At 40.0% G+C, this 17,845-nt stretch overlaps 1 protein-coding gene across 4 annotated transcripts; it reads left to right on the top strand.

Annotated features, from left to right (window-relative positions):
* The first annotated feature begins 24 nt into the window (after positions 1-24).
* LRRC57 (leucine rich repeat containing 57) lies at positions 25-12,979 on the top strand. 4 transcript variants are annotated; one of them, XM_083372152.1, is made up of 6 exons: positions 25-187; positions 3,249-3,390; positions 4,242-4,377; positions 4,843-5,111; positions 6,422-6,607; positions 10,943-12,979. In XM_083372152.1, exons 2-6 carry the CDS (start codon positions 3,307-3,309, stop codon positions 10,982-10,984), a joined length of 717 nt encoding a protein of 238 aa, XP_083228278.1. In that variant the 5' UTR covers positions 25-187; positions 3,249-3,306; the 3' UTR covers positions 10,985-12,979. The 4 variants fall into 4 exon arrangements, with proteins under 4 accessions (XP_083228278.1, XP_083228277.1, XP_083228279.1 ...); XM_083372151.1 differs by having other exon boundaries at positions 37-187; positions 3,222-3,390; XM_083372153.1 differs by lacking the exon at positions 25-187 and adding an exon at positions 3,114-3,150 and having other exon boundaries at positions 3,222-3,390.
* The last annotated feature ends 4,866 nt before the right edge of the window (positions 12,980-17,845 follow it).

Below are 17,845 nucleotides of genomic sequence, written 5' to 3'. Positions count from 1 at the left end.
CTCCCATCCCCGAGATTCTCAAATAATTTTTCGAGCGGAGAGCCACGCCATTAGAGGCTAGCCTGGCTGTCATCCGGGTGTTTGGCTCCTTCGCGGACGACTAAACTCGCCTGGCTGCTGTTTCTCATCGCGCTGCGTATACTTGTTGCTAGGATGCGAGGCTGTGCCGGCTAGTAAAGGGACGAAGGTAATCCGGTCCTCCTTTTCGGGATCTCTCTTGGTTACTTTCCCTCGGGGATCAACTGAGGGCGTTGGAGTCGAAGCAAGAGAGGCTGAAGTTGGTAGGTCAAGATCAACTCCGCTAGAAAGTGCAGGCATAAAAATCGGGACGATCATTGGATGGCAGCGAAGAAGAAACTTTTGGTCTGGTGGTTTATGGAGGAAGGGAGGGGAGGAAGATCGGTCTAAATTGTCATGCAGTTTTTTGAAAGCCGTAACGTACCATCCTGGAAAGTTTCATCCCTTTTGAGATTTGGCTTTCGTATCGCGCTAAACCATGGTGTGCTTGGTTTGTGTTCATGCAGTGTGACCTGTTTAGTAAACTGCAGTTAACTGGATCCAGTTTGTCATCCGAATTAGCGTGCGTGGGATTAGAGCAGGGGTAGGTAACCTCGGCTCTTTTATGATTCATGGACTTCAACTCCCAGAATTCCTGAGCCAGCTATGCTGGCTCAGGAATTCTGGGAGTTGAAGTCCATGAGTCATAAAAGAGCCGAGGTTGCCTACCCCTGGATTAGAGTGATTGGAGTGTGGCTTACTTCAAAGGAGGCGTAATTTTTCCTGCGAAGTTTAGTAATTGGGTTGATGCTGCCCCTCCCTTATGCTGCCTGCCTGTGTCTTTTGGTGGGAGACAAAGATGACATCGTGGGTTGTCCTGCTTAATTTTGTCCTTATCTGTAAGAGGAAGTAAATGTTCTCCTAAATATAATTTGTAGCAGGCCCTTGATGGTCAAAACTGAGTTATCCCAAATTTTCAGAGTTAAGTCTGACTCCACCTTCCCACCCTTCTCCTTACACAGTTTTTACAGTTCCAAGTAAAGGAAAATGAACAGCTAGTACAAAAGCCAGTGAAAGGGAAATTGAATAATACAGATAGTCCTCGATTTACAACCATTTGTTTATGACTATTCAAAATTACAATTGGCACTGAAAAAAGTGACTGATGACTGGCTTTCACATGACTATTGCAGCATCCCTACAGTCATGTGATCAAAATTTGGGCGCTTGGCAACTGGCATGTATTTATGATACTTGCAGAGACCTGGGATCATGTGATCACCTGTTGTGACCTTGCGACAAGCAAAGCCAATGAGGAAGAGATTCACTTAACCATGTTACTAACTTAACAACTGCATTGTTAACAACTGGGCAACTCTTTTAACAACTGTCTTGTTTAGCAATGGTAATTTTGGGTTTAATTGTTGTAAGTCGAGGACTACCTGTACTGTCTAAAAACATTGTTAGATGAACAAAGTTTTCTCAATAAGCCAGTGTGGGGAGAAAAAATGTATTGCTATTATTAACAATAAAGGCTGCATAGCGTTAGTTGAATGAATACATGAACTTAATGTATAATCTCTACAGCACCGGTGTCAAACTCGCCGTGTACTGCTGGTTTGTCACTGAAAACAGTAATTAATCAGCCCATGCTAAGGAAGGCAAAATTAGAATCAGTGTGTACCTTGTTACTTTTGGATTAGTGTTAATGGAATGAATTCCAATATCCTTTTTATGTAAGACTGGATACTTTTTTACTCATCACCCATTATAGGAAAGGGGATCAAAGCCACACTAATGAAGCAATATTGTATTGCCAGCCTTTATTTTAGAATACTTGTGAGGATAGTGGATGTGAGCATATGCTAAGAGCTCCTATACAAGTGTTTTAGAATAGAAAACTCTGACTTCAAGAGGAAAATATTTAGAAAGCCTGTTGATTTTATACGAAACAAATCTTGTGACTGCAACACTAGAGAAAGCTATGTTAGAGAAAGCTGTGCAATTGTATTCATATGTGGTCAAAGGAAAGCACAGCTCAATGGAAGCTATAACTGTGTGGAGTCTTGTATCACATGGATTTATTTACAGTGATACCTCGGTACTCATTAATTGGTTCCAGGAGGTGCGATGAGTACCAAAAACAATAAATACCAAACACTTTTTTCCATAAGTAATAATGTAGTGCAGGGGTAGGCAGCCTTGGCTCTTATGACTCGTGGACTTCAACTCCCAGAATTACTGAGCCAGCCATGCTGGCTCAGGAATTCTGGGAGTTGAAGTCCACAAGTCATAAAAGAGCCAAGGTTGCCTACCCTTGATGTAGTGAGTCACAAGGCAATCTACATCAATGAATTCTAGCTTGTGTGTTGATAAACGAACAATGAGTACTGGGACAAATTTTCGCATCAAATGAGTTGAGTATCAAATTCAATGAGTTTCAAAGCAGTTGAGTACCAAGCTACTACTATATTTGCCAAGGGTTCTATGCTGCTAAATTCCTATAGGCTGTAAATGGCTTACAAGATCTATAGGGTTAAAAGCATTAGTCACATCAAAGCCTTAACCAACTTACCGTAACAATTGCATAGGCCAAACCTCTCCATCCCTAAATATGTTTTCCCAACAAACTCTTTATAGCTATTTAGAAACCCAAGGACTTACTTCTTGGGTGTAAGCAGTGGAGACGTGGAGCCATTACCAAGAAGGCTTGCCTGTAGTTTTAATTTTTTAATTTTTTTAAATTCAGTTTTATGTGTGTATGTTTGAAAATATGCTGAATCTCTGAAGTGGAGGTTAATAAATTGCAGTGGATTCTAATACTATAATAACTATCTGTTTAGTTACTATTATATAATGTATCTACTTTTTCAGTAGTTGGGAATTAATCTTTCTGAATGTATAAGCATAAACATGTTCACTGAAAACAAATACTTTTCAGCAGGTCTTGTTTTCAGGTTAGCATGAGTTTAATGCAATGTTTTCAATTATCACTTCCATCTTTTCTGTTTTATAGCAACATTTTCATATATTTCTATCTTATTACTAGTGAATGTTGTGTTAAGATTAATTTTATGCAATGCTGATGATTTGAGTAACTTACATTTACTTGAGCCAGTGGCATGGAAGACTGGGCCCCAATTTACCATAGAGGTGAGAATATTGAGAAGAAAATCATATGGACACATCTTTATTTAATATATTCTCAATTTACTTTTTAATAGAAAGTAATTTCATGTTGCCTAATGTAGTGTTACTGAGAGGGACTCCACTACACATCTGCTGCCAGTTGCAAAGACAAGAACAAAGATGGGAAACAGTGCCTTAAAAGCACATTTGGAGACAGCCCAAAAAACAGGAGTATTCCAACTAACTGGAAAAGGCCTTTCTGAGGTAAATGTCATATAGCACAAAAAGCCGTTTTCATTTACTCCATAAAATGCTAGAAAGACAAAATTATGTCTTGCTTTGAAATTCAGAATATTGTCTTTTTGATCACCATATTTATGGACTGAATTTGGCTATTTTAGACTTTACATTTTGGACCATTTCAAGCTTGGAGTAGGCTATTCTGGTCTTATTGGAAATCCAATAAGTATAGTTTAAAATTAAAGTATTTTATTTTCAGCTTGATATTACCAAGTTTGGTTTTTTTTAATTTAATAAAGGTGTTTTAATCCTGAAACAAAATGTTTGTCTCAAAATGGAGCATTTAATGTTGGAATATTTCTGAATGCATTCAATCTGAATGCAATATATTCTGCATACTTCTAATAAAAATGTTGAATATGTTCTATAGAAATGTTGATACTATTCTATATTATAGAAATCAGTTTGGATTTCAAGAGATAGAACATTTAATGGAAGCTTACCCCTGTTGACCGTATTTAAAAATTTCAGTTCTGCACAGTTTTACTAAAGCTCTCTGACTTGCATTTAATTTTTAAAAAGAAATATGACTTAATGAGCTGTTATATCGATTAAGGAGCTATGGCAGTTCATATTATGTTTTATTTATTTTGATTTTGCATAATATGAAATATTCTATTGCATTGAGTTTTGTTTCTTCCAATTATGGTTAATTGATTTTGGACAGATTTCCCAATCCCTTTCCAATCTTTCACTATTTTGGGTATGTAGGATTACAAAACATAAATTTTATTACAAATCTTTCTGATTCTGTATATTTGTTGAAGTTTTTAATGCTTGGAATAATTTCATCAATATCTGAATTCTTTTTTCAGTTTCCTGAAGATCTGCAGAAGTTGGCAAGTAATCTCAGAACAATAGATTTGTCCAACAATAAGCTTGAATCACTCCCACCTTTTATAGGAAAGTTTTCTGTATTGAAAAGTCTTGCTTTAAATCACAACAGACTGAGTATGTTTACTTAAGTATTTTTAGCTTGCTATATTTTGCATATTAAATAATGTTTCAGCACTAACAAAGATTTATTTGTAACTGCAGTTACTTGTTACTAAGGTAATGCATTACTGACTGCTAAGGTAATCAAAATTATTTTGATTTTTATGGAATAGGGACTTGGTCAGCTTGAATAATTTTTATTAATTGCTCTGTTGTTCTTTTCCCACATCTTCTCAACTGCAAGAGTTCTGATGAAAAGTGGAGCCTGTATATTAATGCAGGCAATTTGGCAGTATATAAGTAGAATAAATAAATTATATCTGATATATATTATATATTACAAAAGAACATTCTGTTATATTACGAATGTTTATTCTAAGGAGCATTATATAGCAAAATAAAATATTCAGTCTTGACATTTTAATAATTGTTCTTTTTTCTTAGCAGCGTGATTTAATTCTATTTAAAATTTATTGCTAGCTGTATTACCTGAGGATCTCTGCAAGCTGAAAAAGCTGGAAATTCTACATCTGAACAATAACCAGTTGACACGTTTACCTAGCAGCTTTGGACAACTTGCAGCACTAAAGACTCTGAGCCTTTCCGGAAACAAGCTTCAAACTATACCTGTTCAGCTATGCAGTCTTCCTCATATAGATGTGGTGGATCTTTCAAGAAATCAGATCCAGAGTATTCCAGATACAATAGGAGAGCTACAGGCCATTGAACTTAACTTAAATCAGAATCAGGTCTGGAAGTATATTTTTGTAGTTGAGCATTGTTATGTGGTGTCATAAATACTATGAAATGAAGATATACTTAGTGCTATAAGCCAAATTTGACAAGAGGTGTGTGTGTGTGGGGGTTGGCATGAAAGGTAGTCCTTAGTTAACAGTAGTAATTAGGCCTGAAATTTGCTAAACAATGTAGTCATAAAGTCGACGTTATAAAGTGCCTTCACTTAGCAATGGCACCTATGGCAGTCCCCATTGTTGTTAACCAAATCCCACTAGTAGTTGTTAGGAGAGGACCCATCTTGATCCAAGCCATCTCTCCCTCCCAGCTTTAAGCCTGAGTAAGGTAAGGGACTGCCTCCTCTGGCACTATATCCACCCACCTATCTTCCCCATCTCTCTCCTTGGCTTCCCTGCACTGCGGCTCTGCCTGGTGATGCTGGCAGTGCTGCTGGTGCTGGTGCTGAAATAGGGGCCTGGGGCCTTCAATCAGCCACCCCAAGCCTTTACTTCAGCCCCAGCACCATGAAATAGTTCTTTCTCAAGTCCCATATGGTGGTCAGGCACACTCCAGTTTCACACTGCAAAGCCCTAGTCATCCTTGCTGTCCTGCACTTCACAAGCTTTGCCACACCTAGATGAACTTTTCCATCTTCCACTGCTGACAAAGTGCGCCCATGTTGGCCTCATGTGAGAATGGCGTGCGTGAAACTACATTTTGTGTGAGCTGAAATGATAAAATTACTAACAGATTCTTTTTTAGGGACGTTTAATAAAATGTCAAAATTGTTTTATTAATAAAATCAAATCTTAACATTCTAAACTGATGTTAACATCGATGGACAAAATATAAACTATATTGATCCAAGTTGATAGATTCATCCCTTCTGTGAAAATAATGCAATTACCTTTTAAATGTGTAATTAAGTGGAGACAGTCTGCAATTGTAACTATGCATTGTGCTGAAATTATAGTAGGAATTTTCAGCAGTCCTATTGTCATGGTGGCTTGATTAGTTATAGCAAAACAAGCCCAGTTCACATGTAGTCAATCAGTATAGGACCATTTTTTAGAAATATGAGTAATACTTTTTTGTTTTCTTATTTAATTTTTCTAATTGTGGAGACCAGTGCTTTTTTTGTAAAAGAAAAAGGTGCCGGAACTTACACGTCATACAACCTGCCTTACCTACCCTACAAGGTTCCATCCAAAAAAGGTGCTGGAACTCCGGATGCCATGATCTATGACAAAAAAAGCCCTGGTGGAGACACACTATGATCATTGTAACCTTTTATTTTTCTTTTACTTCTTTGGGCATATAACAGATTTCCCAGATCTCCTCCCAGATCTCTCGTTGTCCACGTCTCAAAGTTCTGCGCCTTGAAGAAAACTGTCTAGAATTAAGTGTACTTCCTCAGAGTATTCTTAGTGATTCTCAAATCTCTCTACTTGCTGTAGAGGGAAATCTTTTTGAGATCAAGAAACTCCGAGAATTGGATGGATATGACAAGGTTTGTTGGAAAATCCTATATATGTATTTCTCTTTTCGAGTAATTAATCAGTAACATTTTACCATATATTTGGGTAGGGTAGTGTTCAAATGACATCAGATGTTAAATGAAATCAGAAAGAAAATGTCTAGATAGCAATTTTTATAGCCACTTTAAGCTTGAACTCCTGATTCATCTTTTTAAGTTTTGAAAAATAGTTACAACATTTTCCTAATTAATAGATTAATATATCAAAGTTGTATGAGTATTTCAAAAATATTCTCTGGCTTATTGCACTAAACCCCTGTGCCTTTCAAATTTGTCAAAATGGTTATTTAGTTTTATATTTAGTTATGAGTATCACAGCAGTATTATTAAAATCTTTGTATGAGAGGTGGCATTTTATAAGCATCACGCCTATCAAAAGATTCCCTCAAACTGAACTTCACTTCTTTTGACCACATAAAAAGGTAAAGGTAAAGGTTCCCCCACACATGCATGCTAGTCGTTTCCAACTCTAGGGGCTGGTACTCATCTCTGTTTCAAAGCCAAAGAGCCAGCCCTTGTCCGAGGATGTCTCCGTGGTCATGTGGCCGGCATGACTAGACGCCAAAGGCGCACAGAACGCTGTTACCTTCCCACCGTAGTGGTCCCTATTTTTCTACTTGCATTTTTACGTGCTTTCGAACTGCTAGATTGACAGAAGCTGGGACAAGTAACAGGCACTCACTCTGTTACGTGGCACTGGGGATTCGACCCGCCAAACTGCCGACCTTCTGATCAACAAGCTCAGTGTCCTAACCCACTGAGCCACCACGTCCCTTTTGACCACATGTTAGCTGCAAAGTCGTGTCCGACCCATCGCGACCCTATGGACAATGTTCCTCCAGGCCTTCCTGTCCTCTACCATCTTCTGGAGTCCATTTAAGCTCACACCTACTGCTTCAGTGACTCCATCCAGCCACCTCATTCTCTGTCGTCCCCTTCTTCTCTTGCCCTCAAACTTTCCCAGCATTAGGCTCTTCTCCAGTGAGTACTTCCAGGATCTGGCCTTCTAAAGAGCAGTCAAGGTTGATCTCTAGGATCGACCGGTTTGATCGCCTTGCAGTCCAAGGGACTCGCAGGAGTCTTCTGCAGCACCATAGCTCAAAAGCCTCAATTCTTTGGCGCTCGGCCTTTCTTATGGTCCAACTTTCACTGCCATACATTGCAACTGGGAAGACCATAGCCTTGACTATATGCACTTTTGTTGACAGGGTGATGTCTCTGCTTTTTAGTGTGCTGTCTAGATTTGTCATGGCTTTCCTCCCGAGGAGCAAGCGTCTTTTAATTTCTTGGCTACAATCTCCATCTGCAGTGATCTTGGAGCCCAGGAAAATAAAATCTGTCACTAACTCCATTTCTTCCCCATCTATTTGCCAGGAATTGAGAGGGCCGGATGCCATGATCTTAGTTTTCTTAATGTTAAGTTTCAACCCAACTTTTGCACTCTCCTTCTTCACCCGCAACAAGAGGCTCTTTAGTTCTTCTTCACTTTCTGCCATTGGAGTGGTATCATCTGCATATCTTAGGTTGTTGATATTTCTTCCGGCAATCTTAATTCCAACTTTTGATTCATCTAGTCCTGCCTTTCTCATGATGTGCTCTGCATATAAGTTAAATAGGCAGGGCGACAGTATACAGCCTTGCCGGACTCCTTTCCCAATTTTGAACCAATCAGTGGTTCCGTGTCCACTGTTGCTTCTTGGCCCACATATAGGTTTCTCAGGAGACAAATAAGATGGTCTGGTACGCCCATCTCTTTAAGAACTTGCCACAGTTTGTTATGATCCACACAATCAAAGGCTTTAGCATAATCAATGAAGCAGAAGTAGATGTTTTTCTGGAACTGTCTAGCTTTTTCCATAATCCAGCGTATGTTGGCAATTTGATCTCTAGTTCCTCTGCCTCTTCGAAATCCTGCCTGTATTTCTGGTAGTTCTCAATCCACATACTGCTGGAGTCTAGCTTGTAGGATTTTAAGCATAAGTTTACTAGCATGTGAAATGAATGCAATGGTGCGATAGTTTGAACATTCTTTGGCACTGCCTTTCTTTGGAATTGGAATGTAAACTGATCTTTTCCAATCCTGTGGCCACTGTTGAGTTTTCCAAATTTGCTGGCAAATTGAGTGTAGCACTTTTACTGCATCGTCTTTTAAGATTTTGAATAGCTCAGCTGGAATACTGTCACCTCCACTAGCTTTGTTGTTGACCACATAGACTTTCCCATATAGGCTTCTTGACAATTGTGGTTTGTTTTTGCCCTTTTCTCAGATGTTTCTTTGACCTTCCAACGTAGCTTACAACTAGTCAGGCCTGGTCCTCCTTTTTTTTTACAATCAATCAAGGTTAAATAGATGTTGCCACTTACAGGCTTTTATATAAAGCTCTATTGTCAATTAAAACTTGCACTCCTATTAAACCTCTTTGGATCAAATTCAGCAAAACCTATGCAGTATGTTCTTGTTTGGTATTCATCAAAAAAACCTTCCTGGACTCCTTTCAGCCGTAACTATCTGTGCTGCCCTATGCTATTCTGGGAACTGTTAGTCCTCAAGTGCGAGGCACTAGATATATTTGTGGAACATTAAAAACTGAGAAAGAAGGAAGCATGAAATACTATTCTAGTCTGATTTCTGTTTTTGCTTGTTGAAATCTATATAACTACCGTATTTTTCGGACCATAAGATGCACTTTCTTTCCCAAAAGTGGGGGGGAAACGAGGGTGCGTCTTATGGTCCGAAGGTGATCCATATGGCCAGCCCCAACCTCTGCAAGTGGAGCACGAATCGGCACGTGCTGAGAAACGCCGATCTCACGCTCCTGCAATCTGCCTCGCTCAGTTTCAGCTTCCCTTGCTACAAGAGAAAGCAGGCTGAAACGGAGTAAGGGAGATTGCCAGGAATGCAAATCGGCTGATCTCGTGCTGCTGCAATCTCCCTCGTTTCAGCCTGCTTTCTCTTGTAGCAAGGGAAGCTGAAACCGAGCGAGGGAGTTTGCAGGAGCGCAAGATCGGCCGATTCGCATTTCTGGCAATCTCCCTCGCTCTGTTTCAGCTTGCTTTCTGCAAGAGAAAGCCGGGCCGCAGGGCCGCCTCCGCGGGTACTGCTCTAATGCAGAGAGGGAAGGACAAAGAGGGAAGGAAGGAAGGAAGGAAGGAAGGAAGGAAGGAAGGAAGGAAGGAAGGAAGGAAGGAAGGAAGGAAGGAAGGGACAATGGGAGAGGGAGGGAGAGAGAGAAGGAGAAAGAAAGAGGGAGGGAAATAGAGGGAGAGAGAGAAAGGGAGAAATAGAGGGAAAGAGAAAAATAGGGAGAGAAAGAGGGAGAGAGAAGGAGAAAGAAAGGGAGGGAAATAGAGGGAGAGAGAAAGGGAGAGATAGAGGGAAAGAGAAAAATAGGGAGAGAAAGAGGGAGATGGAGAGAAAGAGAGAGAGAGGAGAGAAAGAAAGAGGGAGGGGGAGAGAGGGAGAGAAAGAGAAGGAGAGAGAGAAATTAAATTAGTAACATGATTGTTAAGTGAATCTGGTTTCCCCACTAACTTTGCTTCTCAGAAGGTTGCAAAAGGCGATCACATGACCCTGGAACAATGTGACCATCATAAATATGAATTGATTGCCAAGCATCCGAATGTAAATCACATGACCCTGGGGATGCTGCAACAGTCATAAGTGTGAAAAATGGTCATAAGTCACTTTTTTCAGTGCCGTTGTAACTTTGAACAGTCACTAAGTGAATCATTGTAAGTCAAGGACTACCTGTACTTTATCATTTTTTTTCCTTTTTTGGTGGGGGGTCAAGTTTTTGACACCTTGCTGGGCGACTGGTGGTACTTGGACATTGCCTTGTCCTAAAAGTGGTACAACGGATGAAAAAGTTGAAAAGCCCTGTTTTAGTATACCGGTACTATTTGGTTCAGAATTTTTTTTTTTCTTGTTTGCCTGCTCTAAAAACTGGGTACGTCTTATGGTCAGGTGCGTCTTATGGTCCGAAAAATACGGTATGTTTTAAAAGACTGCAATTTTAAAGTTAACTACAATGGACATTAGTGGCAAGTTATATTATTAAAACATGTGCCCCCTTGTATTGATTGAACACTATATCAGACTAGCTATGAACCTCTTGTCCAACAGCGGGAGATTTTGGAAAGGAAAGACATTAAAATTGCAACTAGTCAGTAGAAATGGATTATGTACTAAACAGAAAAAAATAGGAAATCATGAAACTAGAAATAAATTCTTTGTGAAATATCTAGAACTTGATTAGAACTTAATTGATGTGGTATGTTTATCAACAAAACTTTTTTTTAATATTTTAGTATATGGAGAGATTCACAGCTACAAAGAAAAAATTTGCCTGAACTACTGTGCCAGTTTAATCTCGTGAATGAAAAGGCAACAAGAAATATCACTGATGTGTGGATCCAAAATGCAACAAGCCTGTTGGGAGAATGACATTCAAGACGTTATATAAAATCGCAAGAGAACAGTGGCCTCTTGGTTTCAAAATGCTTTGATATCTTAGATCTCACAAAATGAATCCAACAATTGGTAACCTTGGATATAATGCTTAACATCCACTTGTTAAGTCTCTATCTACAAGGATTAAGAAGAAAATTATAAAATGACCTGAGATGAAGCGGCTTTATGACAGTTCCCAACAACTTCATACATTGGAAGCAAGGCAGATGAAGATAATGGGCTATGTGTATAGGATCATCTGCCAGGAGGCTCATTAACTCAATATAGATTAACTCCACAATGCAAAGTCCATCTCTTAGCTTTAAATATTTTACAGTGTATGTAGGGATGGCCATTTGAAAAATTACATACAGTAGAAGCACAAATTATGAATGAGCAGCTAGTGGCTTAATATACCTAATAAAAATTAGTTGTCCTATATTCACATCACAATAACATTCTTTAGATAATTTGTCTTCCACTTGCTAGTCAAATAGTTCACCTTAGTGTGCTACACTGATGGCTTGCATAATAGGATACTGTTTGCATTTGAATCTTCATGGGAGTAAAAAAACTCCGTTGTTTGGGGTGAGGGGGGGTTGATCACTGAATTGATGCCTTATGCAAAGCACCCATGAGTATTTAAAATATGCAACCTTGGAATAATTTACATGCTTTTTACAAAAGACCATACCTCCATAACTTTCTTAAACTTTTTGGCACTTTTTGACAATATAAGATAAAATATATTCTTATGTATTTGGAATGGCAAACATACGCAGCTGAAACTTTCTGTAAAATATACTGTTCGTGTAAATGAAATTTAAATTAAATGAAAAGCAACTCTACAACCCTAAGAAAGGATCATAAATGAAAATGATTGGATGTTTTCACTTCCGGTTTACGTCATGGTGGGACGGGACGCAGGAAGGCAGGTTTCTGCCTTCAATTGCTCCAAAGAGGCAATGAAGAGGAGGGGTTGATCATGGAGAGATGGCGGTCTTTCCGTTCGATCCAAGGAAAGCCCTCCAAACCGGCAGGGGAAAGACCGGCTACATACCTGTGGCTAGCCATTAGCTGCTGACAACCGAAGAAGGGAAAAGCACTACTTAATATATTGTAAACAGCATGTTTGGAACTGGGTGAGAATATTGATCTTTTGTTTACTGTTTTACAACTGAACTTCCTGGGAAAGGCTCCCAAGAAGCTAAAAACGTCCAAATGTAAACAGAAGCGGCATTTTAATTTTATGGGGGACAGAAACATACAATACTGATGTGGAAGTAACATAAAGCTACAGTTTTGATAAATTTGAGAACTGAGATAACTTAAGATTTTCTCTTTGAAAAAAAATATTGAAGCGAAATATAAGAAATCAATCCTTTGTTTTAAGAGTGGAAAATGGATTTTGAATGAAATCTAGTGGTGGATTTGTGTATAGCACCATAATTTGCTTCCTGGATGCTTGAGTGAACAGCTGGCAATAAAGGAAAATATTTTGGCATACTGCCATGTCCCCAAAGAAATTGTCTTGTCATGTTATTTTATTTTCTGTAGCTTTTTGTGGCCTGCCATTCTGTTGGGGGGTGGGAAGCTTTTGGGAATGATTTGCACTGTCTGCTATGATGCCCTGCCCCCAGAGGATGGAATGTCTCACCCTTATCTGAGAGATGATTTGCCCTTGGAGCCAGAAGAAATTGAAAGTGAGAAAGATTTTGAGCCTGCTAAAAAGACTGGTTACCAAAACACGATGCCACCTGTGGATTGGTTGGGATTCAAATGAACACTGGGACTCGGGGGAGGAGTATTAAATGTTACTTTTAATATATTGTTTCATGGGATTTTCTCTCAGATCTTGCCTTGCTATCACTAGTACCTAATAAAAGTTTCTTTTGAGACAATGCCTGTTTCAAGAGTTCTGCTTTCTTGGGTGGCTTAGCTAAGGTAGGTCCTTACATAAGGCAAGATCTGCATAGTGCCCAACCCGGAGAGGCAGCTGCCCTACCAAGTTGGGTCGCAACTGACATGCCCCTTCCGGCGAAATGGAAGAGGGTAAACTGGAAAGCTGGAGAGGAGATATTGTCCTGGCAGACCCCGGGGAAGGAACATCCAGGGACCTGTGAATGGTTGAACCCTTGGCAGAAGGTGGCTGAGCCAGGTGATCACTCCGGGTTGGAAAGAAAGAGGACTGGGAAGGAAAGGCTGAGAAAGAAACTCTCACATGAGGTGGAGGAAAGAAGAAGGTAAAGAAGAAAGCTCCAGAGCCTGCCCCTCCTGAAAAGGGACTGGTAGATCTGAATTCTGAGATGATGAAAGCCATCTTAAAGCACATGATGGAATATGTGTGAGAATCCTTTGAGGAACTAAAAGCCCAGCTGAAGGAGCCATCAGACTCGGAGGAGAAAGCGAGTGAAGAAACTAATGGTGTCTGAGGCAGCAGCGCCCCCCCCTTCAGCAGTGGCACTCCAGACCAGACCGCCCCAAAGGCCCAGAGGGGCCATACCCCAACCAGCAGAGGTGAAGCTAATTCCGTTGGGGGTGAAATTTGACATAGTGGATTGGAGAGAAGGGCACTTGAAATTCCTGGAGAAGAGAGCCTCTCCCCTATCCAAAGGAAAAGGCAGGAGGCATGGACTATGTAGCAAATTAGCCTCCGCCCTCAGCGAACAGGAATTGCAGAGTCTGCCACTGGAATACCAAGACCTGGCCAAAATGTTCAGCGAACAGAGGGCGGATGAGCTTCTGCCCCACCGGCCCACAGACTGGGCAATTGAAATTATCCCGTGGCAAAGCTTCCAAAACCAAAGATGTACTCCATGACTCCAAGAGAACTGAATGAACTTTGTAAGATCATTGAAAAGAACTTAGCACGGGGTTTCATCCAGCCTGCAAAAACCCAGGTGGTAGTCCCCGTGCTATTCAGAGAAAAGAAGGATGGGTCACTTCATCTCTGTGTATATTATAGAGGCCTGAATGCTGTATGCATGGAGAACCTGTACCCTCTCCCCCTCATGAAGGACATGTTAGCACACCTGTCAAAAGGAAAAATTTTCTCCAAGCTGGATTTGCAGGATGGGTATTATCGCATAAGAATACAGGAGGAGGAGGAATGGAAGACTGCCTTTAATTGCCCCATGGGTTGTTTCCAGTTTAAAGTGCTACCTTTTGGACTGCAAGGGGCCTCTGCTGTGTTTATGCAATTAATTAGGTTCTGTGTGAGCACCTCTACAAAGGGGTTTTAGTTTACCTCGATGACATCCTAATCTAAACTGAAAACAAGGTAGAACACATTAAATTAATTAGAGCGGTACTGAATAAGCTCTGCTCTGCTAAGCTGTATGCCAAACTTTCCAAATGTGAATTCCATAAAGATCCTATTGACTATTTGGGCTACTGCATCTCCAGTAAGGGTGACGAGTGGGCTCTTCCTTGTACCAGAAAGCAATTACAAAGTTTTTTAGGCGCTGCGAACTTTTACCGGCAGTTCATTCCCTCATTTGTGCAAATCGCACTCCCCATCACAAATCTATTAAAGACTAAGGGAGTAGACAAACAGAAACCCAGCCAGCCGCTGAAATGGACGGGGACGGGGTGGGGTGTGGTGTCAAGCTGCATTCAAAAAGTTAAAGAGACTTTTCTCTGTGCAGCCAATTTTAAAGCTGATACTAGTGATGTGGCCGTAGGAGCAGTCCTGCTCCAGAGGAACGAGGAAGGCCAGCTGTAACGCTGTGCTTATACTTCTAAAAACTGTCTGAAACAGAACAGCGGTGGGCGGCCTGGGAGAAGGAAGGCTATGCTGTGCGATTGGCCCTTCTAACCTGGAGACATTTCCTAGAGGGGAGCAAAATACCGTTCCAAGTGTGGACTGATTATAAGAACCTGAAGGCGATGAAAACCCCTAGGAAGTTGTCCCCTAAACAAGCACGGTGGTCTCAGCATTTCCACCAATTTAACTTTACAATCCATTACCTCCCTGGGGGAGAGGAACTTCCCGGCAGATACCCTATCTAGAATGCCGCAATATAACAGTGTTAAATCGTGAGTAGTTGAGCCATTTATGCCTCCTAAACAATTTGCAGTGCCTGTCACTAGCTGAGCACAAAGCAAGGCCATGATGCCAATAGACCTAACAACGTGCCAGGATTTCAAAAAAGCACTAGAGACTGATGAGTGGTTTTGGAGTCATAAGAACCTATGTTTAATCAAAGACGACCTGGCCTGGGTTGGGGAGAAACTATACATGCCAGCATCCTTAAGACTGAGAATAACGCAAGTTCGGCATGATTCAAAGATTGTGGGACATTTTGGATTCATCAAAACTCTACATCTACTTAAAAGGCAATTTTGGTGGCTTTCCTTGAAAAAGGACATAGAAAATTATGTAGCGAGCTACCCCATGTGTGCTGCAGCTAAGTGGAGGCAAGGGAAGACGCCGGGACTTTTACCGCTGGTGGCGAGCCCTTCAGCATCCTGGAGTTCTGCTTTCTTGGGTGGCTTAACTGAGGTCCCTACACAAGTTTATCACCCTGACCTTTTGGGATAATAAATACCTACTGAGCTTGCACTTTTAAATTCAAGAGCTAGTGGGAGAGAAAAAAAATTGACCTTGGACTATGCCTGGCTGGGAGAGACTTTTGAGCTGTTTTTAGAGATTTTGAACATTTGGAACACTTTGAACATTGTGGATTACAACATTGTCTGATGGACAATTTTTGGATATTTGAGACAAAGGATTACTATAACATATTGCTTTCAGGACTGAACCTATACTTTGGAATCCATTGGATTATAAAGGATACATATAAAGACCAGAAAACTAGAGGAAACTTTGATCTACTCTTACTGAGTCTGGTGATATTATAGGATCTCCAGGAATGATGCCTCAAGAAAAAACAAACACCTTTCAGAAAGAAATGTACTCTATGCTACAACTGATTCACCAAATAATTGTTGAATGCAAAGAGGACATAAAAAGAAATCATAATGAGACTAAAAACAATTTAGACAATATAAATGAGCAAATCTCCATATTAAACCTACAGCTAGAAATCTCCCAGATAACGACTACAAAATATGAACAAAAAATCCAGAAATCAGAAGATGAAATAGAGGAAGTGGATTTAGAGATGGAAGAGACAAAAGAAGGGAAATATAAATGACTATATACAAACAAAATACAGCAAGACTTAGCTATAACAATAAAAATGCAAAAGATCTTTTAACCCTTATGTCTGCAAAATATATATGATGGCAAGGAAGAATATTTTAAAAAAGAGAATATAGAGTTGTTAAGGGAAAAGTCACAACTTGGGAGACAGGGAATGAAAAGAGAAATGGAGGGAGAAAGAAACTGGGAGTCACTTAAGAAATATAAATGGATGGAATTTCCTCCCCAAAAAATACCCTACCTAAATTGTCTTCCTCATGCCAAGTAATTTTTACAAGAATAGAAAGAAAATTCCTGGGCGATCTAATTGCCCTGGCTTGGAAAGCAACTTGGCAAAGGAAGCAAGCAAAAGTCAGACTTAAAAAACAGAAGATTTGACCTTTTAGAGATGGCATTATATGTTTAAATACTTGTCTGAATAAGATTAAGAGAATGGATGATCCTTAGATAAAATTAGGCTTTTATAATGAAAGATATGATTTAGAATTAAGATAGCTTTTTTTCTTTTTTCTGATACGGGAAATATGAAGATAAGATGATTGATTTGAATAAAGGTTTTAGTTATCTAAATGTAATTAATATTGAGAAAATCATAACTGATAGATATTTCAAATACTGATGGGAAATCAAACCTTAACAAGAACATGAAAAACAGGACATTGATTAGTGAATTGACACTATTGATTTATGAATTGATATTATTGTTACTTGTATGATATTAGTAAAATATGATGATGTTTTTATTTAACTCTGTATAGATTAACAGTACCAAAAACTGTAATGGTGTAATAAGGGGAAAATGGAAAAAATATAGAGAAGAAAGGAGGATCAGGGGAAAAATACTGGATTGCGTAGTGTTGAACAGATTCATAGTGAAGAAGTTAATGTTAAATATTTGAACGCAGACAACATGTTGTTTACTAAGCAGTAAAGACTGTAATTTTAAAAAATTAACAAAACTTTTATTAAAAAAATGATTGGATGTTTCATAATTGAGTTGAAACACACAATAACCCTTACATGATGTAGTATTCTTAGAAGTATTTTTTTCATGCACTACAGGTTCCAGCTGTTTCTCATTTTTTCTACTACTTGTAATCACAACTGTAAAGTCCCATTATATCTTGCATATGTTATAAATCAGACATGTCAAACACAAGGCCCGGGGGCCGGATCTGGCCCGCGAAGTGGTTTCATGTGGCCCGTGAAGCCATCCTGGAAACAGTGAGGGAACGGCCCCCACTGCCTTGGCCCTGGCCCAGAGACCCTCCTTCTTCCAGAGACCCTCAGATCTGTCCCACTCCTGCCCAGGCCCCCATAGGCACCCTTGATGCGAACGATGTAGAGCTGGCCACGCCCACCCAGTAGGCCATATGCACTCTAGCCACGCCCACCCAGTAGGCCACGCCCACCCTGGCCATACCACCCAGCCCCCTGAGGGCAACCGCAATGCTGATGCGGCCCTCAATGAAATTGAGTTTGACACCCCTGTTATAAATCAACGATTGGTAATATGTGTGCAATAGGATAGGTAATCATGTTATGGTATTTCTTCTAACAGCATAACTGGGAATGAGAGATTGGAGGTGAACAG

Source organism: Vipera ursinii (assembly GCF_947247035.1).
Source record: "Vipera ursinii genome assembly, chromosome: 1".
NCBI classification, from domain to species: Eukaryota; Metazoa; Chordata; class Lepidosauria; order Squamata; family Viperidae; genus Vipera; species Vipera ursinii.
Note: the sequence above shows the minus strand (reverse complement) of the source record. Positions and strands in the feature narration are given on the sequence as shown.